A 24,155-nucleotide genomic window follows, 5' to 3' on the forward strand; every position below is an offset into this window, starting at 1 on the left:
TCTTCCTTTTCCTCTCGTTTTTTTTTATTCCAATTCAACTATAGCTCCGAAGTACCCCCATCCATGCATACAATGAAAAGTGCCTACGCGGTGTACACCTAGACTCAGATAGGCAAAAGTATACTGTTACCTAGTCCTATTCTATTCTCTCTTTTCTCTTAACTCCGGACTCCGATTACGAGTTCCCCCTTGAATGGTAGTAGTTCCGTGTAATACTGTGTACCCACGATGATCGCTATCCTCCGTCGGACCTTCCTTTCCCCTGAAAAGTGGTGTAATATTAATCCTCTCGAGCCATCAGGGTAGAGGATCCCGTAAGCAACGGCTTGTATCCGATATGGCATCCCGATATTTTTCATCCTGTGGAGCTGAACCAAATAACGACACACGACCCTTCAGACTTCCGTGGACAAAAAAGTGGATCGAGTCTCATGTGGCAGAAATTAGCCTAATGTACAGACGCACTAACTAACCTGGTCGTGGAGCTCCAAGCTAGGTTCCAATCCCAGTAAGTCTAACTGCGAGAGGAAGGATTCTGGACGGAAGCTACTGATCGATACTCATGGTTCTCGACACTCTTCAGCACTTTTAGTGTCTTTTTTTAGGCTCCCCGCAGCGAAAACGCGGCCCGGAGACTGGCCGAGTTCGGGTTCTTTAGTCAGTGGCGGGTTTCTGATTACCTCACCTCGCACCTAACCTCTAGAGGTTAAGGTATCTTCTTACTCATAGCAACCGTTGTCATTACTATTGCTGCATCGGGAAATACGATAATCATTCAAAATTGGAGATTATACTCTGTGGCTGTCAATGTCTTAATGACGCATAGACTTTGCGTATGTATGTATCTTCCCCCCTACATACATACAGACCAATAAATACCATGCATATTGTATGAGTGCGTGTCGGTACACGTTTACCTGAGCCATCAGAATGCGTGATTTTTTTTCGCCTCCTCCTTCCTATTCTTTAGCGTGGGCATGTTCTTTCGTCTCAACCCTTTCGAGTCTTGACCTCTCCAACTTCAAAATTGTCACCCCCAAAATCCTTGTTTCGCTACCCAATAGTAAGACTTTGAAACAGCAAGGCTCCGCCGATCGGGTCCGGCCGATGGAGACATCGGATGGAGCCCATTTCCTAGCTTGCGTACTAGTCACCCTAGCCTTCCGAGCTTCAAAACCGTGACACAGTTCTAATGAGAAACATTAGGCGCTAACGCCAAGCTTCAAAATTGCATTGATAATACATATATTCTCTTGGATTGTAAACCGTTGCAATCGAGGCGGATCCAATTAATAATGACTAGATAGGCGATTACTATAACAGCCGACCCTCCCTGTTCAGTCGGCTGTATTGCCACCATAGACGGCAGTCGGCGTAGTCCAGATCTACCGAGTCATTTATGCACAATTCCTCCGGATGTTCCAAAGTCTCTCCTCGCTTCCCAGTCTTTTACGAGAGATTAATGGCCACATCTTCAATCCAGAATGATACATACCGTTACCCACCCAGCCAGTTTCCCCGGATTCAAGTCGCATTGATCTAAAGCTTCGGCGGCGCCGATCCTTTCTTCTTTTAATTCGCATACATCTGGTCACACGGCCGAACAGTATGTTTTATACAGTGTAGTATAGGGACTGGGATTGAAGATACACAGTACTCAGTATACTGTTGGGATTTCCGCAACTTTGATCCCTGCAGAGTCTTTATCTTTTCGGAAGCGTCGCTGGAATTGATGAGAAGGATTCTTGAATTATCGTGCATTTCCGACTTTGTCCATACCCCAGCACCATCAATGCGTTGGGATGTGTTGACGTTGAGACGGTGTTCGGGTTTCTCGATCGATCTAACGGAACTTAATTTCCGTGGTTATAGAAAGTTGCTTGTGTATTCAGCTGAGTTACCTGTGTCGGAAAATGTTCTGACATATTTTTGGATTATATTCTGTCTAGTTTCCTGGTACGATAACACATCGCCTATCCGGTTAGCGTTAGAATTGGTTAATATCTCGATTGAGGGTCAGCGATCATTGTACGAGATGGAGCCCTCCCCAGGCCTTCCATCTCGTACTCAAATGAAGATTGAAAATTACTAGTACCATTATTGATTTAGTATACTGGCGTCCATTCTTAAAAGATACCCTTATTTTTCCCATTTGTTTTATTTTTAGTGTTTCTACTCAGTCTCAACCCCTGACCGATGTGCAGTCATACGGTCATCAACTTGTTAACTGACAATAAACACATGGTATACTCGAATCTCGGTAAATAATAAATAAATAAATAAAATATTCACCGGTCATCATTTAGGGACAGGACTTTACTAAAGTATATACTGGTGTCCCTGAATAGGTTGTTCGATCATGCAACTGAAGTAGAACTAAAATACACTCGATCATGGAATGGAGGTCCTGTCGGTACTCTATTGCAAATAAGAAACATCAGGTGAGGCTCAAGGCGACTATGTCGATCTAGTGTTTCCGGTGTGGTAGAATGGGTCCATCCATATGGGTGTCAAGCTTTTTTTAGGATAGTTTGACATCGATCAGGAGACGTCATGCCTATTAATAGAGATCTATATTATCATCCTATGTTGAATTGAGAATAGGGGGCTTATGTTTTGTTTCATATTGGGATTCTATGCCCCGACAATGGCTCTACGCAGTTGCCCGCCCTAGAATTGGTTGACAGATAAGAACCACAGCACGTGTGTGCTTTGTATATTTCATTCTGATGTCTGCATACAGTATAGAGATGTATGGATGTTGCTGACCAAAGGTCTGTCAAACAGACCCTAACTAATTGTTGGGAAATGATCTTATGGAAAGAATAAACCAATTGTTAATAAACTATAGGCAGTTTAGAAGCACCAATACTTGATTTCTCTCGCTATGAGATCATACCGATTGATAAGTAGTACATACATATCGAAGGCAGATCACCTGATTGGCTAAAGCGGCGGGGGAACAGTGACGCAAGAGTGAAGCTGTTAAGCGCGGCAACCACGTAGGGAGGAGCTCATCTCACCCTATCATGCAACCCATCCCTTCCTTGACCTCAGCTCCTTCCGGGGAAGGTTGAGTTAATTGAGTCATTGATCCTCTCGCGGAACAATTCGGGTAGTCTACGGTGTACATACTGGGACTTGATAGTCCTTCGGTCAATCAAGAGAGAGATACCACCGTGGTCGACGGCTGCCTATCTACCATGTCGCAAGAGACCGAACCCCTCCTTCCTCGCTATGAGGAGGACACGACCCTCCAGCGGCGGTTGCATCAAAAATTGCACTCGTTTCAGATGCTGCGTGCCCTCTCGGAGGGTTACTTGCCATCTACCGACCAGGTCATTATTAATCTCCGTACCTTGTTGGCCTCCGATATCCTGAATCCTCGTACCCAGGATATCGGCTCTGTCGGTCGCCAGCTTATCCGAGACTGTCGTATCTGGATACAAGTCTTCATCGAACTATTGCGCGACAAAAATAGTGATGATAAGCTTCAGGAATTCTTGTGGCATCTGTCCCGATCTAGGGCATCTCTTGATCGTGGCCAGGTCGCACAGCATGCCTCTCATGTGAAGGCTAGACAAGATACCAAAGCCGGTAAAATCACACGTATACTTGATGTAAATGTAGTAGACTGATGTTGGAATAGCGTATGATAGTCTTCGCACTGTGGGAAGCCTTCTTCTGACCAATGCCGACTTTCGTCTCTTTGTTGATGACTTAACCACCGTTGGCCGCCAGATTTTCTCTGACACGGCATATTTCCTGTCAGATACTTCGAAACAAGTTGGGGAACAGATCAAACCATCACAAGAAGAGGTTGACGCGGTGCAGGGCGCAGGTGCAGATGAGGGTCAGGCCCCATCAAGCGAGGAACTACGCCAGGAGGTAGCTCAAGTCGTGGAGGCGGCCGGCAATGGAGCAGCCCGCACTGGACAGGAGGCAATCAAGAGTGCCAAAGAACATCTCAGGGGACAGGAAAAGGATACGTTGATCTACCGGTTGAAGCAAGCCGTCCTGAAACTGCGAGAGCGATCGGACTATTCGGACTCGGTAGCCACCCTTGCTACACTGGTGCAGCGTTACGCGAAAACCTACGCCAATGCGGCCTCAGATATAATCACAACGACTGAAGAGGAGGTCGAGGTGAATGAAGATCTAAAGCAAGCGATGCAACAGTTCTGGACTTTGGTTCAGTCGCTGGGCGATGCCGAGCAATGGAAGGCCCTAGAACAAAGATTCCAGAAAGTGCTGCAGCATGCTCATAGAGACCCAGAATTTGAAAGGCTGATGGGAGAGTTAGGGTCTTCGGTGCAGCAGATGCTGACCGATCCCAGTTTCTATGACTCTGCTTCGGAAAAACTCAGTGAACTAGAGGAGAAATCCAAGAAAGTCGGCACCGAGTCCAATTTGCGGCAGGACGTAGATGCTTTTCTAGAACAGGCAAAACGAGCTTTGCGTACAGCCCCTGAAGATGCCGCAGTGACCAAACTGCTAGATGCTACCAACAAGCTATACAAAGATGCATGGGACGGCTACTATGAAAGAAAAAGCGAGTTGCCCTCAGACATCCTTGAGGTCTTTTATCCTGTTCTTCTTCGAACCATACAACATATTCCAATTCCCCGTCTGGAGGTGATGGCGCCTGAGCTTGACCTTTTATTGGAGAACTTCATCCTGGAACCAGGCCACACTGTTAACTATTCATCATTTCTCCCATATCGTCTGCATATCACCACACGGAATGACATCGACGTCTTAAAGAGGCATTCAAAGAGAACCACGGCCGACCTCAAGACCACGTTTACTGTCACAGTCATGGGACTCAATGTCAGTGCTTCAGAATTTGGATATTGGCTCCGCACCCACTCAGGCCTGTTTCGTTTCCATGATGAGGGTATTGCCAGTTTTTACCTGGATAAGCGGGGCATTGATATCTCCTTGGATATAGAAGTGGGTCGGGAGCGCCTGGAACAGATCTTTACACTTCGCGGCGTGCGGGTGGTAATTCACAAGCTCGATTACAAGGTGCATCGCAGCAAGTGGAAGTACCTTCTATGGTTGACTAAGCCCTTCCTGAAGCATATGCTTCGTCGAGTCTTGGAGAAGAAGATCGCAGAACGAATCGTTGCCGCCGCTTTTGCACTGAACCGAGAACTCGTGTTTGCACGGGAGCGTTTGCGAGCTGCACGTATTGCCAATCCCCAAGATCTGGCGACCTTTGTGCGGGCGGTGCTGGCACGATTGCAACCAGTCTCAGACGTTGAGACTCGTATCGGCTTTGATGCACCTGGAAAAGGTGTCTTTAAGGGAGTCTATGCCCCTGGAAGTCTTACGAAAGTTTGGCATGAGGAGGCCCTGAGAGCTCAAGAGGCCATTGAAGAAGGCGATGAGAGCTATGGTCTGAGAAGAACATGGCGAAACGACATATTTAACGTTCCGACACGTAGCTCATGATTGACGGATGCATCGCTTTTTACTTTTTGCTCGGGGTTTCTTTCCATCCACTGACATATCTCACACTTATTTCAAACATTCCCTAGCGAGTTTTCTGCTTTACAAAGTCTATGTATACGCTGGGTCGTCCTGTTACTTCCTATATGCGATATATGTGTAATGATCGCCATTGACAGCAGCCGCTCATTTACTGCCATGCATGCCTCAGCTGTCTACATATTACGGCCCTTAATGAACTGCACAATTTTATTACGTAGCAGACATCACCAAATGAACAAATTTGCTGTATAGTGCTGCCTAGCTGCTGCTTCCAATAAAAAAGATGACAATTGTATAACCACACGTGATCCGGCCCGGTTGAACCATTCGCCGTGTTGCGGCCACCTAATCGACAAAGTTATGGTTTATTTGGTTGACAGTGGATGGACATCTATTTAGTTCAGGACAGCAACAAAGATCCAATTCCACCACACGCTTTATGAGGTCTTTGTTGATCTCAAGGCAAAATCTACGTGTACTTTATGGAGTGTTTGACTGTGCTTCCATAGTTCAAAAAGCAAGAAATTAGCGAAATAACCACTTTTCTTTCTCTCGCCTCTTATCTACTTGGAGATACCCGCACATCGACAAGACTCGTGCACCCCCATTGCAACGATAACGCCGCCAACTAATTATTACCAGACGCACACGAGCTGCGCGAACGCAGCTCGTAGAAGATGCTATCCACAATGCGCCTAACTTGCCTTTTCCTCGCCATTGCACTATGCTTGGTGCAGCTGGTGCTGGCGGCAGAAGACTATTACAAGACTCTAGGTTTAGACAAGTCTGCCTCTGAAAGGGATATTAAACGGGCATATCGAACATTGAGCAAGAAATACCATCCTGATAAGAACCCGTACGTCTATAACTTACCTCGGAAGTACTAGCACTCTAACGGCCGTTATGCAGAGGCGACGAGAACGCACGCGAGAAATTTGTCGAAATCGCAGAGGCATATGACGTGCTTTCTACATCCTCTACGCGCAAGATCTACGATCAGTATGGACACGAAGGAGTGGAACAACATCGACAGGGAGGCAATGCGGGACGACAGGCGCACGATCCCTTCGACTTGTTTTCGCGATTCTTCGGCGGCGGTGGACACTTCGGCCATGCGCCGGGGCACCGGAGGGGACCAGACATGGAGTATAAGATTGGGTTGCCGCTGCGCGATTTCTATAATGGCAGGGAGGTCACGATTATGTTAGAGAAACAGCAGATCTGCGATGCGTGCGAGGGTACGGGGTCGGCAGATCGTGAGGTTATCACCTGTGATCGGTGCGCGGGACATGGAAGGGTCATTCAGAAGCATATGCTGGCACCCGGAATGTTTCAGCAAGTGCAGATGACCTGTGATAAGTGTGGTGGGCAAGGGAAGATGATCAAGAAGCCCTGTCACGTATGTCATGGACATCGGGTCGTTCGCAGAGAGGTGGAAACAGCGTTCACTGTCGAACCTGGAATGGGGAAGGGGTCACGGATTGTATTCGAAAATGAGGCCGACGAGAGTCCCGACTATATTGCTGGCGACCTCGTGCTGATTTTGGATGAGCGGGAACCCGAGGCCAGCGATTACCAGTGGCAGACAGACGGTACCTTCTTCCGAAGGAAGGGTAAGGACTTATTCTGGAGGGAAGCGCTATCACTGCGGGAGGCATGGATGGGCGAGTGGACCCGCAATATCACTCATTTGGATGGTCATGTCGTCCGGCTTGGACGCAAACGCGGTGAAGTCGTGCAGCCCTTGTCTGTGGAAACTGTTAAGGGTGAGGGCATGCCATTTTACTCGGACGGTCATCTCCATGAAAGCCACGACCAAGATGAGGAACCGGGCAACCTGTATGTGGAGTACAGTGTGATCCTTCCTGACCAGATGGAGAGCGGAATGGAAAAGGAGTTCTTTGCGCTGTGGGAGAAGTGGCGCAAAAAGAACGGGGTCAGCCTGGACAAGGACATTGGTCGGCCCGAGCCATCAGTGAAGGATGAGTTATGATATATTAATTAAATGCACTGCATCAAGCTGTTTGGATGATCAACATGAGTCCGTGGCTTTGTATATTACTTCATACTCCATTAGATTAGACATCGATCTGCAATGATTAAAGCAGCGAAACGCTGCACCAGCTGAAGATTGGCGATCTCTTGCAGATTGTGTCGCATATGCAAGGAAAAAAAAGAAAAAAAAAAAAAAAATCAATCGTTGATGATCGTACAGCGGAGTGTATCTGTGAGTTCCTGAGAAATGGAAACCTATGCCGGATAATTGATTAGGGTACAGATAAATGCGTCCTTGGCCGAGTTACACGTGAGTTGTGGATCAATTTGCCATTCTTCATGTGTCTACTAGTAGTACACATAAACGGCCAGGCCTGGGTATATTCTGAACATTATTTAATTTTCTTTTTCCCTAAAAGAAAAGGTTTGCATACATTCTCTTTTGGAATCGCCAATCGCGTTTCGAATTACTGGTAGGAAATACAAGGTACTTATCCACCCATGACACCAAGCTCTCCTATAGAGCAACATGAAGAGGAAGATGTGCTCGGATACAGCTCTTCAGACTCCCCAGGACCCGACGAACATGACTTATTCACAGAGGTTATAAAATGTATACGACTGGATCGTCTCGCCAAATACGCCACCACAATCCGACAAAGCACGCAACACAGCAACCCACAAAGTTCCAGGGCAATTGAAATAAAGCCGCCAATCTTCGGCTCCTACCATGTGCTCTTTCCGGTGAGATTCCACGACGGAACTCTCTGGCTACTCAAAGTCCCTGCAAATGGGACCCGGGAAAGATTCAGAGCCTCCGATGCTAGAGCCATACGCTCAGAAGCACTGACGATGCGCTTCCTGCGTCGTGAAACTACCATCCCAGTCCCAGATGTTCATGCCTTTAGCGACACATGCGACAATGAGCTCCATTGTCCATTCATTCTGATTGACCATGTTGAGGGAGTCTCACTGTACAAAGTCTGGTTCGATAACGCTTCGCCCAAAGAGATTGTACAGGCACGACGGACTCGATGCTTGCGTGACCTCGCGGCTGCTATGGCTCAGCTGGGCAGATTCTCCTCCTGCACAGGGGGGTCAATAGCTTTCGATGACCAGGGATTTCTATCAGGCATCGGTCCCTTACGACTAATAGATACCGCAACGATGCGGGAACGGTTAAGAGCTGGCGATCCCGACCAATCGACAGTCTACTTGGAGATGGGGCCCTTCTCCAAAGCAAAAGACTACTACACAGCGCTGCTGGACTGTCAAACAGAGCCAGACACGGCCTCGAAAGGGGTGTGCTTGGACTTCTCCGATTGTTCATCGACTGGATTCCGGAGCCAAGTGATGAACTGGGCGCGTTCGTTCTGGCCCATCCTGATCTTGATGTTCAGAACGTGCTGGTTTCCCGAGACGGGGCGTTGCAGGCCATCATAGACTGGGACGGGGTGGGGGTTGTCCCACGAAGTGTAGGGAACGAACGTTTCCCGAGCTGGTTGATACGAGACTGGGATCCGGCGATATATTGCTGGACCGAAGAGATTGAGCGGCGTGCTGAGCCTCTGGGTCTTTGGGAGGATTCGCCCGATACGCTGAGATTCTATAGATCTGTATATACTGGATTCATTCAGTCTCATTTGTTGTATGATGATGATCCGGAGTGTGCTAACCTAACTACAAGATCTCTCATCCTCAGGAATCTACTAAACGCTGCGAATGATCCGTATGGTACGGTGGATGTCGTGCAGAAAGTCTTCAATACAGTGGTTAGCCTTGCCCAGGAGGGTGTGTCGACTCGGCAGATGCGTCTAGTAACGGCAAAGGTTGTCAAGAGGAAGAAACAAAGACTATGGAGAGTGGACTTGAGGACTTCGACTTTTATCATGTTTCATGCGCACTGGCCGAGAAAAGACTGAGTGAGCATCATAGAAGATACTTGAAGCTCGGATTTGACATCCTTTTATCACGAAGTAATACAATATAATTGGCACCTACCATAGACATGGATACCGTTTCTTTCATGAGGTCTATCCCACCCCGTAGTCCATAAGCACATTCATTGCTACAAACCCTAGGATAATTGCCAGCGCTATACTAGTAAGTAAAGAAATGAGTAGACCACACCACCGTCAAGCTATTACCACCGAAAAACAAGATATATCATGGTTTCATATGCATCCATCCATGATCATGATCCATATATCATACACCTACCTAGTTAGGCATAGTACAATCCATACCATACTTCATTCCTCAGGCAGAAAAACCCAAAAAGCGGTACGCCCCCCAAAACCAGCAGAATCGCACACCGCCATCCAATTTTTTCCGCAATCAACCAATACAACCACCGCAACAAGAAACCCCAAATACAGAGGGGAAAAAAAAGAAAGAACACCGTCAAAATGGTCCGTCAGCTAAAGTATCACGAAAAGAAGTAAGTCGATCTGCGTGCAGCTTCCCCGATTTCACAAACCCCAGGGCGCACATGTATATCCCGGATCCAGCTTGGAAGATACACAGAACCCTATCTTCAAGTTGATCAACAAGCTCGACTGGGATGTCATTTTTCTTCTGCGTTTATTTCTACGAGAATCGAAATGAAGGTTTACTATGAAATAGAAATTAACAAATTCGTTAAAACAGACTCCTCCGGAAGGTCGACTTCTACAACTACAAATCCGATGGCGGCCATCGCGAACACGAAGTCCGTCAGCGGTATTACCTCCAGAATGACCTCGACTATAAGAAGTATGTTCCCCATCACCTATCTAGCCTCGTATAAGTTTCATATGGATATAGAAACCTAACATAATACTCAAAGATACAATGCCCTCTGCGGCTCCCTCCGTCAACTAGCGCATAAGCTCTCGCAGCTCGATCCGGATAGCGATCCGACTCGGAAGAAGGTCGAAAGCGAAGTCCTGGATAAGCTGTGGCGCATGGGGATTCTGAAACAGAGCCGGGAACAAGGGGCTGGGCTGTCGAGGGTTGAGCGTGAGGTGACGGTTTCTGCGTTCTGTAGACGTCGGTTGGCGGTTATTATGGCGCGGAGTGGGATGGTGGAGAATGTTAAGACGGTTTGTTTCCCCCTTCTTTCTTCTGGGTTTGTGGCTCTGGTTGGGGCGATTTGTATTTGTGTGCCAGGGCTAATCTGTTTCAGGCTGTTACTTTCATTGAGCAGGGACATGTGCGTGTTGGAAGTGAGGTCGTGACTGATCCCGCTTATCTGGTGACGAGGAACATGGAAGATTTCGTCACTTGGGTGGATAACAGCAAGATCAAGAGGAACATCATGCAGTATCGCGACAAGTTGGACGATTTCGATATGCTGTGATGGATGGGAGTGGATTGTGAGACAAAGTGGGTGTGTGCTTCTGGTCGATACCCTTCACTATGATTTATATTATCTATATGATCTGCATGGCGTTACAAGGTGGCGATATTGGAAAAAAAAAGTATCTCTCATTTTCTTATATCAAGGCAATCTGATTAATTTTGATGCAAATAGATATGAATTCGGTCCAGTCTATGGCTTGTTGGGTATCAAAATTTCAAATCTCCCGCCCATGCAAGGGAATAATCAACGACAGTCTCAAGTCTCACGAGAAATCTGTGACACGTGTTCAACACACCTCACTCTGTGAGAGCGTCACAACTCGGAACTTTGGAAAGCTCCAGGCTTTTCTTTTTCTAAAGAATGTTACACAGCCAGTGGCTGTCATTGTCGAAATGAGAACGGTAAAGAACCAGCGTGGCATCATGACTCGGTTATTCGCTTTGTCGACGACTGCTCATTTTAGTCGTCACCAACTTTTGTTTCAGCTTCAGTGCCCGAATGGCATTCATTTTACGTTCCGGGACAGGCTCGTCGGGGAGGTCCATTCGAAACCGTCGGACACTACCCTCGTAGTTTCCTTTGCCGTCTTTTTCTTCAAAGAACGGCGTGCGGTCATGTCCGAACTGGCACCACTTGGGGGCAACCCGGCGCCAGAAGCCCCTTACCCCACTACTGGCACGGTCGATCTTTTTGTATTCGCGCCTCCGCGTGGACGGGGACGTCCAGTCAATGACAGTGACCGAGGCCTGGATCGAAGGGATATAACTTTCGTCATGGATGGTGTTGGTTATGGGTGAAGTGTGGAGCAAGGGCCCCTTATGATAGTCTTGATCCGTCAGGTCCTCGCTCACCGTAGAAATTTGGGTCGGGAAGACTGGGGACACCGGGGGTGAACCGGTCTCTGACGATGTGCGGAGCGTGTGTGGCGGACTGTCGTGGGTGGTTAGGGGAAGTGACGTTCTTCTATGCTGAGTCGGGATCGTTCGTCCACTGTCTTGAAATAAACGGCAGGATTCCCGGTGCAGGGCCAGAAGATCTTCCCGCTTGGTCTCTAGATCTTTGCTAGGAACCGATGGCGTGAGAGGTGCGTGGCGATGAGAGTGTAAAGAGCTATGGCGAGCCGTCTGTGCAGAGCGACGGGTGCTTCGAGATGATGAACGACGATAGTCTCCGGGACTTGTCGACGAGGGCGACGGTGGTGATGAAGTTCGTTTCCGCTTTGAAATGCGAGGGTTGTCGCCAACGGGAGATAGTTCTGGTGTGACGCTTGGATTTGTGATCGAAGATCCTTCCATGCTCAACCCCATATCGTCGGCGATATCAGGAGTGACTGGGGAGGTGCATGTGTCCACAGTGATTTCAGTGAGTTCCAAGGTGGCTTTTGTATCGGGCAAGGCATTCAGGTTAGGAGAAGAAATCTCAAGGGATGGAGGTAGCTGGGATCCAGCCAGGCACGATGGAGTTTCCCCGGCGCCTGGACCCAGAGCAGTTGGCATAATGGTTTGGACTATGTGGAGAGGGCGGCTATTGTTGCTATTATTATGGTGATGGTCGTGCGGCAGGCTGTAAGGATAGCCGCCGTGGGCATGCGATTGGCGATGGCATGTGATGGCGTTCATGGTTGGCGACAATCAGCTGCCGAGTAACCAGTGGTCGGGATTGTCGAAAAAAAAAAAACAGGAATATCCAGTGAGGCGCAAAAGATCGGGTGGATCAACCGACCATGAGACTCAGTCTCTGACCATCAATACATGACAATAGGAACAGTGGTTCTGAAGAAGTCAGTACTATATACTTCATGCGGGCTCCACCCAAGGCCTTTTATCGCCCGGAGTACATCGCCAACATGTCTACATACCGGTACAATGAAACATCCTGACGGGGACTCCAGCCCATCAAACTCGAGAGAGAGAAAACATAGAGAATAAACGAGGGCCAAGCAAACAAGAAGGAGGGAGGAGGGGTTAAGAGGGGGAGGGAGAGTGTGTAGACCGGAAACAGTTGATAGTGGTTCGCAGGATGCCGGAGCCGACTTATAATAATGATAATAAGAATAGTAAGAATACTAATAATCACTCCATCAAATATAAGGAGAGTGAGTTCGAAGGGAGAATAGGCGAACTAGTTCTTCACCGACGGGGAACTTCCACTCTTTTGGGCGAAAAAATGAAAAACGAGAGATACACCACAGACGATCGGTGGAGAGAATCGGGCACTTTACCCTTTCCCTTCGGGAAGAACACGAAGGACCAGAAAGGTAAAAAGAAGAGAGGATGGAGAGGAGACGATGGACTAGGGCAAACAAATTGATCCTAGTGACTAGTCTCATAGCCTAGTCCCCTAGTCAACTTGCAATCGGCGCTCCTTCCCTCTTGTCAACTCGATACGGAGGGCGTCAAAAACAATTCGAATTAAGAAAGAATAACACTGTGGGGCCCTCAGGCATCCAGGCAGATTGGATTCCCCTGCAGGTCGAGTCTGGACCTGCAGGTTGACTCCTTGACGACTCCGCGCCAGACCAGTCATTCGCCCCCCTGGCCACAGGCTACGCTCTTTTCGTATGACTATTATTTCTCCTAACTCCAAATGATCTCCATCGGAATGATAGGCACCCATCTGATGTAACTTCTCTGAACCACACGGACTATCGTGATCGATTATTGACGGCAAGGGGTATTTATTACTATATATTCGAGGTAAATAGTCCACACAGGAAGAAAAAGAAAAGAAAAAGCGGGATCGAGACCCCCAGCTTGTAAATTTAGACTACAGTCTATAGTCAGTATAGTAAGCGAGCGACCAGTCATTTGCCTGGGAAGGAGAACGAGACATGGGTCATTCCGTGGATGATCTCCCCCACCATGTGCCCCCGCTGCAACCAATGTCCGCTTCCGCGCCCCACTTGAATGGCGCACTCCCCCATCATGATCCTTCTCATTGGTCGTTCATTCTCACCGCCAGTCTTTCGCCTGGGAAGGCGGTAACCCACGACAGTCTAATCTGCTGGACATGAGCTCGTTTTTCCAAGGGCATGTTTGACTAACTGGGCTCCGTACTTGAGTCTTTGCACACAGAGTTTGAACAATGGCAGATATCAGGTGATGTCATGAGCACACCCCCACCACCGTTGGTTCATTCCAGATCGAGTGACATCCCGACTAGTGGTGCATCTCTCTGTCTGAGGATTCTACGAAGCCTCTTGTTTCTCAACGTATTTAGCGCCCAGACTAGGTCGACTCTGTGCTCGGTAACCGCCCGAAAAGCGGGAATGCACCCATTTCGGCCACTCACGAACATTTCGCGCATTTGCAAATACCAGAAGTGCTTCTCTCCCACAGTGCACGTTCATCGACATCGGTGCTCGTCTCCATGTCGTTTCATGTGCACCCAAATACGGACTGACCTCCCTTACTGATTTGAACGGCGATACATTCCGCACCATGTGAAGGGGACTGATTTGAACAGTGATACAGTACATACCATGTGAGGGAACTGTTTATGCGCAAAATACAGCACCACGAGGACTCGACGACTGACTGGCTGATACTCTTTTGGAATTTCTGACCTATCTGCTAATGAAATATTGCATATTCGCCTCCGATTTCTAGTCCCTATGCTGTTCTTCAGACACGCACCACCTTATGGATCACGTCTCCTGAGTGTATCCATCCATCCTAGTAGAAAATCGCGTGGGAATCCCCCTCCTCATAGTACCGCGGCTTTCGTATCGTCTGATGTGCATGTGCATAAACTGTTCCAATCCATTCTGGTAGATCAAGGGCTGAGTGAAACATGCATGCTGTATTCTTTCGCAGATCATGAACTACGGCGACGACGTCTTGGGCCGGTCAACAACTTAAACATAAAAAAGATTATCAAGTTGATTGAAAACAGCGACTTGTATCCATGGGGAAAAGGAGTAATATTCAGCAGTAAGATGACCAAATAGCTAGCTAGCTAGGATTGCGAACAATGAGGTCCACTTGCAGAAGGGAGCTCTTCACTCTCTGGTTCCCATCCATCCCTCCCAGAGGCTGCATTTTTCATAACCCTATGCGGCTAGACCTGTAATTCCCCTCAATCTTTTTTCGTACCTCCTCAGCAGTTCCAGCAGGTCCCTCGACTCTGTTTCAATTTCCCTGACATCCGGGGGTTCACCCGTACATCCATTGGGAGTGACGAGAAACGATCGGCTGACTTCCCAGATGGCATCTCTCTCCGCCTCTTCATAGACACCTGCGCCAAAGGGTACAATACATAAACGCCTTAGTCTCTGAGTAGATTGTTTTGAGACGATAAGACCCCAGATCCCTCTAGCAAGGGTTTCATCAGTTGCAGCATTGATCAACGTCTCTCTTAGAAGGGCAGTCCAGCCATTCCCGCTGCTGAAGGAGTCTGACCAGTGATAGCAACCTAGATTTATGACCAGGGTATGAAGCTGTGGGAATTGACCCATCGCCTTGTATATGTCGCACTCCGGCGGGCGGCCTCCGTTGCGCTTGATTGGAAGGCGAAGCTCTTGTAAATTCGGGCAACTCCTTGACAGTTCAGTGATATCTTGACTGTAAAAGAGCGGATATAGGTATCGAGTATACAGCCTAGAGTCTTTATGGTTCATATCCCATGGTTCGATCGTGAGGCCTTTCAGCGAGCGGCCATGCTGCATAAGAATACGATGAAGAGACTCTCTTCTTCGCAAACCTCGTAACCATAAATATTTTAGCGGATTGAAAGCCTGGACTGCGGCTATCATACCCTGGTCATCTGTAGATAAGATTACCGCACGCACATTCCATAGATCCATTGTCAAGAACAGTCTTTCCAGACCTGTCAAGATTGAGGCCGCTTGCCTTAACAATGTTGAATCCGAGTGAACCGCTATATCCAGCGACCGAAGCCGAGAAAGATCGACAGCACTGGCCAGTTTCAGCAGCGTCTTCTCCCAAGCTCCATAACGAGCCGGTGACGTGAAAGAGAGTGAATTCAAGCATGCGACTGTAATGGGTTTCACAGCAGTAGTATTGTATTTCCCCGCCAGTCTCAGCAAAGCCACAGAGCTGAAACCCCTCCCGCGTATGTGAAGATGTTTAAGAGTCCGAACCATGCATAAGATCAGCAGTATTTTATCAGAATGAACCCAAGACCTCCCTTTTTCGTCCATAAAATAGTCCACAGCAACAGTATGAAGCCCCGATGAACGAAGGTCGTCAAGATTCTTGAAAGCGCAAGGGAATTGTGTTTGTAGTAGAGTAGACGAATCCCGGCTTAAGCCTTGGAAAGTCCAGATGTTCAGCCGGCACATTGGATGATACTGGCGTAAGACTTGGTGAAGTGACAGGGGGTACATGTTCTTAACCACATAATTTAGCTCGCTGAGGCGCTCTAGATGAGCTATCAGCGAGCCAAGTGGTTGCCACTCCTCCTCCACATAATAACTGGGCCCGGGAAAACGAGACCAGAGCCTTGGATCTAGGCACTCTTTCAAGCGGTATTCGAGAAAAGTGTTCCCCGAAGCTGGAAGGCCGTAGTGAACAGACTCCATACTCTGATATTTTGAATTTGGGACAAGCCATGGCTTGTCGGTATAGTCCCAAAAGCAAACTATATCTAACCGTCGAGCATGCCTCAGAAAGAGTCGCCCACGCCCACCCTCCTTCAGCTCTAAGGCGACTTGCTGAAGACTCGCACTATCTCGAAATCTAATTCTGAGGGTTTCATAGAGTATAGGAGCCGTCGCATCGTACCAGCTTCGACTTGTCAGGTTAAGGTTGGTCAGGGTACCTAAAGGGTCAGCTTTAACCTAGATATGTTTAGTAAATTGCCACAATCATTAAAGTGACCCAAGGAATCACACACAAAGTGACAGATGTGCCACTTGATCTCGTTTGGAAGAAACTCCATGGCGGTCGTATGCCCTAGAGATCAGCAACCTTGCTAAAGCAGATAATCAAATCAGCCCTTTGGATCGACCTCAAACAAAGGTTATAGTCCATCCGTCGGTCTTTCAAAGACAGTTTTTCATTCACTAGTCTTGACATAGCTTCTTACCAATCGCAAACACCTTTGGGTAAGTGAATTACTGCTTCCTCGGCCGAAAAAGCAGGATTCGCGCAACATGACGTTCGTACAATGAGTGAATTGGGATTTCAATGACGGCCTAACCAGGCAACCAGGCAGGTGTATGCAGTGAATGCAATCGCCTTCCCAATCAGGTACCAACAATGCTTTCTCATGTCTCGCTAAGGAAGTAGTGGCCAGGCGGCCTGGGGCATAAATACTTCCTCCCCCCGCCAAGGTTCCCTCTCTTTCTTCCTTTCTTCGTAACACTCCTTCTTCGACATACCCATCTAGACCGGGCTGCCCAACGCACATCTTCTTGTTTCCTTCTTTCTATTTGCTTGTTCTTTGCTTCGATCTTCTATCTCTATATTTGGTTCTCTCGGTTGCCTCTTTGCTCATCTTTTGATATATTCTTGCCTTCTCTTCTTCTCTTCTTCTCAACTTTATTTCCCCCTTTGTCTGTACATACATACAACCGTACTTCTATTAACCAATTTTTTCTTCTAGAGCACCGGGTAGTGGTAGGGTGGGGAAGAGCAGAGCAAACAGCAGCTAAGAAAAAACAGAACAGAAACAAGAACAGAAAAATATCTACTCACATCAAATACTTACCGAAAAAAAACACACTGATACAAAACAAATTAACAGGGTACTCCAAACCGAATATGTCTTCATAGACGGGCCCTTGGTTGGGTGGTTGGGATGGGCCTGGGTTATCAGGCAGTTGTGTGCTGTCTGATAACGAGTCTTTTCTATCTTCAAATTCGAGTGAGTGATGCCTTGTCCGATTTTGTTTGACTAATATACTGACTTAGCGGTGAAACCGGCTCGAAAACAGATCTTTCGTGTAGGATTTCCTCCCCTCTCAGAAACAAAGACTGACAGGATATGTGGACAGCGGAAGATGGGAGCATCTCGCCTTTATCAACAGGCAAGCAAGCCTCTTCGATACTTTGTCTTGAGGATCAGCCCGGCTAATGTTATTGACAAAGATAGACAGAGTGACATTGCCTTTTTCTCTTGCCACTTCACACTTTCTTGGGGGATAACCACCGCCATATACATATCTCTTTCGATGCCTTGAATTCCTGTGTATGGGACTGGGATTGTTTCGTGTGAAGCAGACGACGAGCTGAGAGGACAAGGGAGAGCAATTCCGGCGAATGCTGTATTTGAAGCCTGCACGGTTAAACGAAGTGGAAAGGGGATGGATCTGCTCAGTGTATATACTAAATTGTCCTGATTGAATAAGTATTATGGTTGGCCCTATTCCTTACTATATCCCAGCTCTATTCAACAAGTGGTAGTGTAGGCCGGTGACATACCTAGTATTCCCCGCTGAGGTAGAAGCACATCAAGGATGTACATGACTGCCGAGAAAATGAACCCTCGTAATTCAAATATCCAAGACTACGATATGCACCTGCTGGAGTATATGTTTCTGTGGCACCCAGGCTTACAATAGGCAGGAAACTATAACGCTGCGGGCTTTTCTCACCTTGCGCTGCGCCCTACAGTTTCACTATTGGGCTTGACCAGCCTCTCCCTCGCACTCTTGATAGTTTTGCCGTATTTAAAGGTCATAGAACGGAATACAAGGAATCCGTTAAACATTTGGCAAAAATGACCGATTCTGGAACTCTAGCTGTGCGATATTTGCCCCAGCGATGCCACTACGGGAGCCCTAATCGAGCCAGTAAACCCCCTTAAACCCGGTCGTTTGAAATGATGCTGATGGTAATAGATCTCCCTACTAAATTTCCCCACGACCATATCGCGTCGCCTAGAGGCGCATATGTCTTGTTCGCGCTCGGCTAGCCCTAACCGAGAAGACTTATCGGCGAGCTGGAGGGAACAAACTACCAAATGCAAAAGACATTTCCACCCAGCATATCTGCCATAGGTGCCATCATCCAAGGAAGGACCAGCGTTTCGGCTCCCATATTATATGCATGATGAGTCTTTACGACGGAACGCACAGGTACCTCCCAGCAAGTGGCACCATTATTTGGTTGCAACCTGCACCGTGACGTTCGTCAATGATATCCCGATTGAATTGGTGCACGTCCTTGGGAAATTGCGAAAACACTACCAAAGTGAAGTGGATCGAGACAGCAAGGAACCCAACGTTAGCGCTGGTGGGTATCTGAGCTGTTGCGTTGGGAGGCAAATTAGGTCACGGTGCAGGTTTGGTATCACCCCATAGTAAGAGAGTAGTGGGCAATACGTTCATGTCCCTATGAATCCTGAATCCACTGAGAGATATTGCTTTGCATTCAGGGACCAAGGACACTAACGGACAACTACATTATTTAATTGAGTGTTTGTCGGGTATACGTATGTGGAGATGCCAAGTGGACCTCCCAGCAGGTTTTTTTTTTTTTTTTCTTTTTTTTTTCTATTATAGAAGACAGTTGAGATACTGCGAGCCCTTACGGTCAGGTCATATGAATGAAGTAATATTCAATGTTGTACACTGGTCGCTGATGAAGGGTCATAGTATTTGCAGAACAAAATCATGATCTACAACGAATAAACAAGCTCATGATTCTCCCAGTCAGTCAGATCCAACCATCTAGACCCCGTTATTAGCGACCTATACTTGATGATAAAGACAAGATAGGGACGACACTCACTCTTGATTCTCCAGTCGGACATATTCTGGGCTCTCCCTGATCTGGGCCTTCTTGGCATTTTGTTTGTTATACCACCACCAGATGAAGGCCAAAATAAACAAACAGACGCCCCAGCAGACAATGATCGTAATCTCGGCGGGAACATAGCGAGGGGCATCTTTGGGGCGGAAGACTTGGGGACCTATGCAGAAGTTGCAGTTAATCTCTGCTCGTATTTAGGTCCGAACGATACGGACATACCAATGATATTTCCGGCACAGTAGCCGATTAAATATAGTGCAGCGACGGTGGTCTTCTTCGTATAGCCGGCGACGTTGGAGGAGACCATCGAGAGCAAGGCCACGAATGGGGTCGGGCTTGCTTGGGTCATGTAGTAACCGATCAGACGTCCGACGTTGTTTGATAGGGGAAGACCAACGATGAGGGCCATGCCCACTATGGCAGTAAATAGGCCACCGGTGCTGCAAAGGAGTCGCTGGCCCGTGTATTGGCCGGCGTAGCCGTTGAGAATTAGAGCGATAACCTCAACCGCACCGCCGGGAGTACCATATAGGAGACTCTGTTGGGGAGTGTAACCAAAGCTGGTAATCTGGCGGTAATTTAATTAGTCATAGAGTCTCAGTCCAGAATGGAAGGGGTCACTCACCAGCTGGTTGAAGAAGTTTGTAATACCACCATTTGGGATATCGGCGATGAGCGCATAGAAGAAAAAAGCCCAAGTCATGGGGTCTAGGAGTGCCTCCTTGACCTGGTAGAGCTTGAAGTGCTTGTTTCCGATACCCTGCTGGTTTTCTCTGACGCGAGCGACGGCGAGAACACGATCCTCTTGTTTTAGCCAGCGGGCGTTCAGTTGACTATCCGGGACTACCCAGAAGAAAATAACACCAAGCGCAACGGTTAATAGACCCGTGCAAAGGAAGACAATTTTCCAAGGCGCGATGGCTGAGCCATGCCTTTCTGTGCCAACTGCGATACCGTACGCCACAAAGCCACCTAGAATCTGGCCCCAGCCATTGAAGCTGAACCAGATGTTGACACGGCTGCCTTGTTCACTCTTGGTGTACCACTATGCGAGAGATGTCAGAAATTGTTGTTGTTGTTTGGAGGGGCCTGAAACGCACCTGCGAGGTCAAAAGAGCAAAGCCTGGTGTAACAGAGGCTTCGAAGACACCAAGGAAGAAACTAAACAGGGGTTGTCAGCCGTTGTTGATGATTGTGGCAGGGTGTGGTCTCACCGAATCGCAACGGCCCCGGGATAGTTGCTAACAGCAGCGAAACAACAAAGAATCGATCCCCAAATGATGATGCAAGCCGCAGAGTATTTACCCAAGGGGAGGCGCTGAAGCAATCGGTTGGTGGGGTATTCCCACGCCAGATATCCTACATTTCAAGCCGTGTCAGTCTACCTCTTCGTATGTTTCCACTATGGGGCCATTGTTTAACGAACCGAAATAAAATAAGCTACCCAGCCATTGATATTCGTCGCCTTTCAGGTTCAGATCTGGCTTGAGCCCCATGACACTGGCGTAGGATAGGGTCGTTTCTGTGCAGGGTTAAGTAAGAAATGTCGAGGTTAGAGTCGAAGAACCACGTACTGTCCAAATAGTTCATTCCATATACACAACACATGATCGGCATCATATGCCAGTCAATGGTTCGTAAAAGTCGCTTGTTTGTTGCGGCATCGAGCTCGACGGCTTCGCCATGGAGTTCCTGAAAGGCTTTCAATGCCTCGTCTGCATCCTGAGCATGTTCTTTAAGCTTTGGATCGACGTGCCCCTTGACGTCTTTCTCCACGTCGACAATGGTGGGTGGGGAAGTCTTCTCTTCTGCCATTTTTTTTTCTGGCTAATACTTTGGTGGGGGAAGGTATAAGAGGTAGGACGAGACAACAGAGGGCATTTCAAGGAATGGTGACATGCCTTACATATATATGTACGCGCACCTCCTCATCCACGGGGGGTCGTAGCACCAGAGAATGAAACGATTGTTATCTGACCTGGCAGATTAAACTTCATCGGCACCCAGATAAGCCACCGATTATCTGGGGTAGGCCGAACTACCCCATCCTAGTGCAGCCACAATGACGGCAAGTTAATTGTCCATGGCCAATCCCACGCAAGCACAGCGGTTTCGGTTCCGCGGGAATTCCGAACGTTGGAGCATCAGAGATGAGGGGCAAAAGAGGAGAAGGCAAAAAGCAAAAGGATAGGCGAGGCAATGGTTGATCCATTGGGTAAAATAGCCGACTATCTCTATTGAATCACGAGAAAGACTCGTTGAATGGGTGGGATGATAAGACAACAACCACCCCAATGTGTCCCCTCACTTATCTGGCGGACAATTCCGCTCCAGGGCTACCAAGAGAGCTTACTCTTTCCAGTCTCACTGGCTTGTCGATCTGCATCTGCCAAGAGGAGGAGAAAACGTTACAGAGATTAGGGTTGAGGAAATCGTCAATACTACCTCGTACTTTGTCCACGAGGCCAAGTCCGTCGGCGTTCCATTTGAAAGCCGGCAAACATTGGGAGATTCCGAACCTGGCATAATAACTAACTAGTCATATTTACTAGAGAGCCTAGTTAACTAAGAACTATTGTGGTTTCTTCTTTTCTCCCCGAAATTTAATTGTACTACCTGCAACGTTTTAAGCTTATCAGCTAGACCACTAGTAGGATATTCATATCGCCATATCAGTATCTCCTTATCATCCTGATCTCCACTTACTAACGTGATGATAGTGGACCTTTCCCGAGTTATGCCTTTCCCCGTTTAGCAGCTTATCGATAATAGACCACCGAGACCAGTGCTATGAGTACTTGCGAACACCGCTAACAAACCGACAGGGTTGACGCTTATACTGTTTACATCGGATGTATATATACCTCTATTAAAGAAACCCAACATTTTCAATCTGTCAGCAAAGACTGAAACTAAAAGATGTTCGGGGAGGATATTGTTGGAAAAGTCCTCGGGACGGTTCCCGCGGAGCCCGGAGCTTTATCCATACTACTGAAAAAAGCTTCGCTGCCTGGCATCGATTGATTCGATTCTCATTTCCCCGACGTTGCTATAGTCTACTATGGCAATTGACTGTGCCCTGTCTTAGAGTGCAAGAGCCTCCAAAGCCACATATGGTAATGCCTGCCAACACAGGAACAAATAAAATCAACGGGTGAACATCCTCACGGCAGCCAATATGTCCGCCGAGCCACTCAGTATACTACTGGTAAATAAATTTCTACCCGCTTAGACAGACAGCAATAATAACTTGGGGAACTAGGCAAGCACAGCCGCATCCCTTTCACTAGATCTATTCATCCACCCCTTGGATACGATCAAAACCCGCATCCAGTCTCGCGAATATTCACAGTTCCTGAGAACCAACACCGGAACCAGCATATGGAGACACCCTGGGATATTCCGCGGCCTTTACCAAGGCATCGCGAGCGTAACCGCTGCCTCGTTTCCCACAGGTTCGTGCTACTCTACATCATCCCTACCCAAACTCTATCCAATGAGCGAAAACTAACGGGTCAAAGCTGGTGCATTCTTCATCACATACGAGTACGCACAGTCAGGACTCCAACTCATACATCGAAAGCTTGGAACGCATGAGTCTAGCTCAGCTCAGGTCTTTTCCGATTTTTGCGCAGCCTCAGTTGCCGATCTTGCTGCTTGTGCAGTCTTTGCTCCGGCTGATGCATTGAAACACAACGCACAGATGATCCAGTCACAACAACCAGATGCATCATCACATGTAGCTGGGGGGGAAACAGGTGGGGTAGCCCAGAAAGCAACACAACTGGCTTTCAAGAAGTTTATCAACCCTAGACAGCTTTGGAACGGATACCCTGCTCTTGTAGCGCATAGCTTGCCAGTGTCGGCGATTCAGATGCCGCTGTACGAGGCTCTTCGGTGTCGCATTTCTGAATATAGATTCGGAGTTCGAGAGGAGGGGTCAGGAAGACTAAGAGACTATGGAAAGAAACAGGTCCATTTGACAATTGGAGAGGCCGCTTCGACAGCCGCGATAAGTGCTGCAGTGTCAGGCAGTGTAGCCAGCGTCCTGACAGCACCCATGGATATGGTCCGAACACGAATCATGCTCGATGCTGCAGACACAACCGCGCCGCAGAAGAAAAGAATGATCAATGCCGTACGGGAGATTATACGAACCGATGGCCCAAGGGGCCTATTCCGAGGGTGCGCTGTAAACACATTCATGGCAGCTGTCGGATCAGGATTGTACTTTGGTCTCTATGAAAGCACCAAATGGTGGCTAAGCTCTGACTCGATGGAAAAGCGTGTCATGTTGGACTAGGAGGTGATGGGAAAGCTTCTATGTAATTGTGATTGTTTGTACGATAGTGGCCGACTGTACATTAGTGATACCCCGCTCTAAAAAAATAAACTACTCTTCAGTAGCACCTCCAAGGTAAATCGAGTCTGTGCCTATTGCCTTCGAACCAGCCTAGGAACTTTGGGAGACTACAAAATATTCGACCAGAGCGGATCCACTACTTAGTCCTTGTTTAAGCTGACTACAACATATACCGTAAGTGTTGGTTCAGAAAATGATTACGTAGAATAACCTTTAGACACCGGTACAAACTCTTGTCGAT

At 47.8% G+C, this 24,155-nt stretch overlaps 7 protein-coding genes across 7 annotated transcripts; 5 read left to right on the forward strand and 2 right to left on the reverse strand.

The window, feature by feature from the left end:
* Positions 1–3,203: 3,203 nt before the first annotated feature.
* Positions 3,204–5,457, forward strand: ANOM_008261 (uncharacterized protein; the record flags this gene model as incomplete). The annotated part of the gene is made up of 2 exons (XM_015553517.1): positions 3,204–3,597; positions 3,650–5,457. 2 exons carry the CDS (start codon positions 3,204–3,206, stop codon positions 5,455–5,457), a joined length of 2,202 nt encoding a protein of 733 aa, XP_015404179.1.
* Positions 5,458–6,185: 728 nt separating this feature from the next.
* Positions 6,186–7,489, forward strand: ANOM_008262 (putative DnaJ domain protein; the record flags this gene model as incomplete). Its single annotated transcript, XM_015553518.1, has 2 exons — positions 6,186–6,352; positions 6,406–7,489. 2 exons carry the CDS (start codon positions 6,186–6,188, stop codon positions 7,487–7,489), a joined length of 1,251 nt encoding a protein of 416 aa, XP_015404178.1.
* Positions 7,490–7,992: 503 nt separating this feature from the next.
* ANOM_008263 (phosphotransferase family protein) lies at positions 7,993–9,413 on the forward strand (the record flags this gene model as incomplete). Its single annotated transcript, XM_015553519.1, has 2 exons — positions 7,993–8,588; positions 8,648–9,413. 2 exons carry the CDS (start codon positions 7,993–7,995, stop codon positions 9,411–9,413), a joined length of 1,362 nt encoding a protein of 453 aa, XP_015404177.1.
* A 486-nt stretch (positions 9,414–9,899) lies between these two features.
* On the forward strand, positions 9,900–10,831 carry ANOM_008264 (snoRNA-binding rRNA-processing protein IMP3; the record flags this gene model as incomplete). The annotated part of the gene is made up of 4 exons (XM_015553520.1): positions 9,900–9,931; positions 10,141–10,245; positions 10,319–10,574; positions 10,658–10,831. 4 exons carry the CDS (start codon positions 9,900–9,902, stop codon positions 10,829–10,831), a joined length of 567 nt encoding a protein of 188 aa, XP_015404182.1.
* Positions 10,832–11,265: 434 nt separating this feature from the next.
* Positions 11,266–12,453, reverse strand: ANOM_008265 (uncharacterized protein; the record flags this gene model as incomplete). Its single annotated transcript, XM_015553521.1, has 1 exon — positions 11,266–12,453. The coding sequence occupies one exon, from the start codon at positions 12,451–12,453 to the stop codon at positions 11,266–11,268; it is 1,188 nt and encodes a 395-aa protein (XP_015404181.1).
* Positions 12,454–19,417: 6,964 nt separating this feature from the next.
* ANOM_008266 (allantoate permease family MFS transporter) lies at positions 19,418–21,366 on the reverse strand (the record flags this gene model as incomplete). The annotated part of the gene is made up of 8 exons (XM_015553522.1): positions 19,418–19,469; positions 19,531–19,711; positions 19,771–20,119; positions 20,177–20,596; positions 20,652–20,712; positions 20,766–20,910; positions 20,978–21,073; positions 21,126–21,366. The coding sequence occupies 8 exons, from the start codon at positions 21,364–21,366 to the stop codon at positions 19,418–19,420; spliced, it is 1,545 nt and encodes a 514-aa protein (XP_015404187.1).
* Positions 21,367–22,729: 1,363 nt separating this feature from the next.
* Positions 22,730–23,854, forward strand: ANOM_008267 (uncharacterized protein; the record flags this gene model as incomplete). The annotated part of the gene is made up of 3 exons (XM_015553523.1): positions 22,730–22,759; positions 22,814–23,006; positions 23,073–23,854. 3 exons carry the CDS (start codon positions 22,730–22,732, stop codon positions 23,852–23,854), a joined length of 1,005 nt encoding a protein of 334 aa, XP_015404180.1.
* Between the last annotated feature and the right edge of the window lie 301 nt (positions 23,855–24,155).

Source organism: Aspergillus nomiae, assembly GCF_001204775.2.
Source record: "Aspergillus nomiae NRRL 13137 chromosome Unknown contig00281, whole genome shotgun sequence".
NCBI lineage: Eukaryota > Fungi > Ascomycota > Eurotiomycetes > Eurotiales > Aspergillaceae > Aspergillus > Aspergillus nomiae.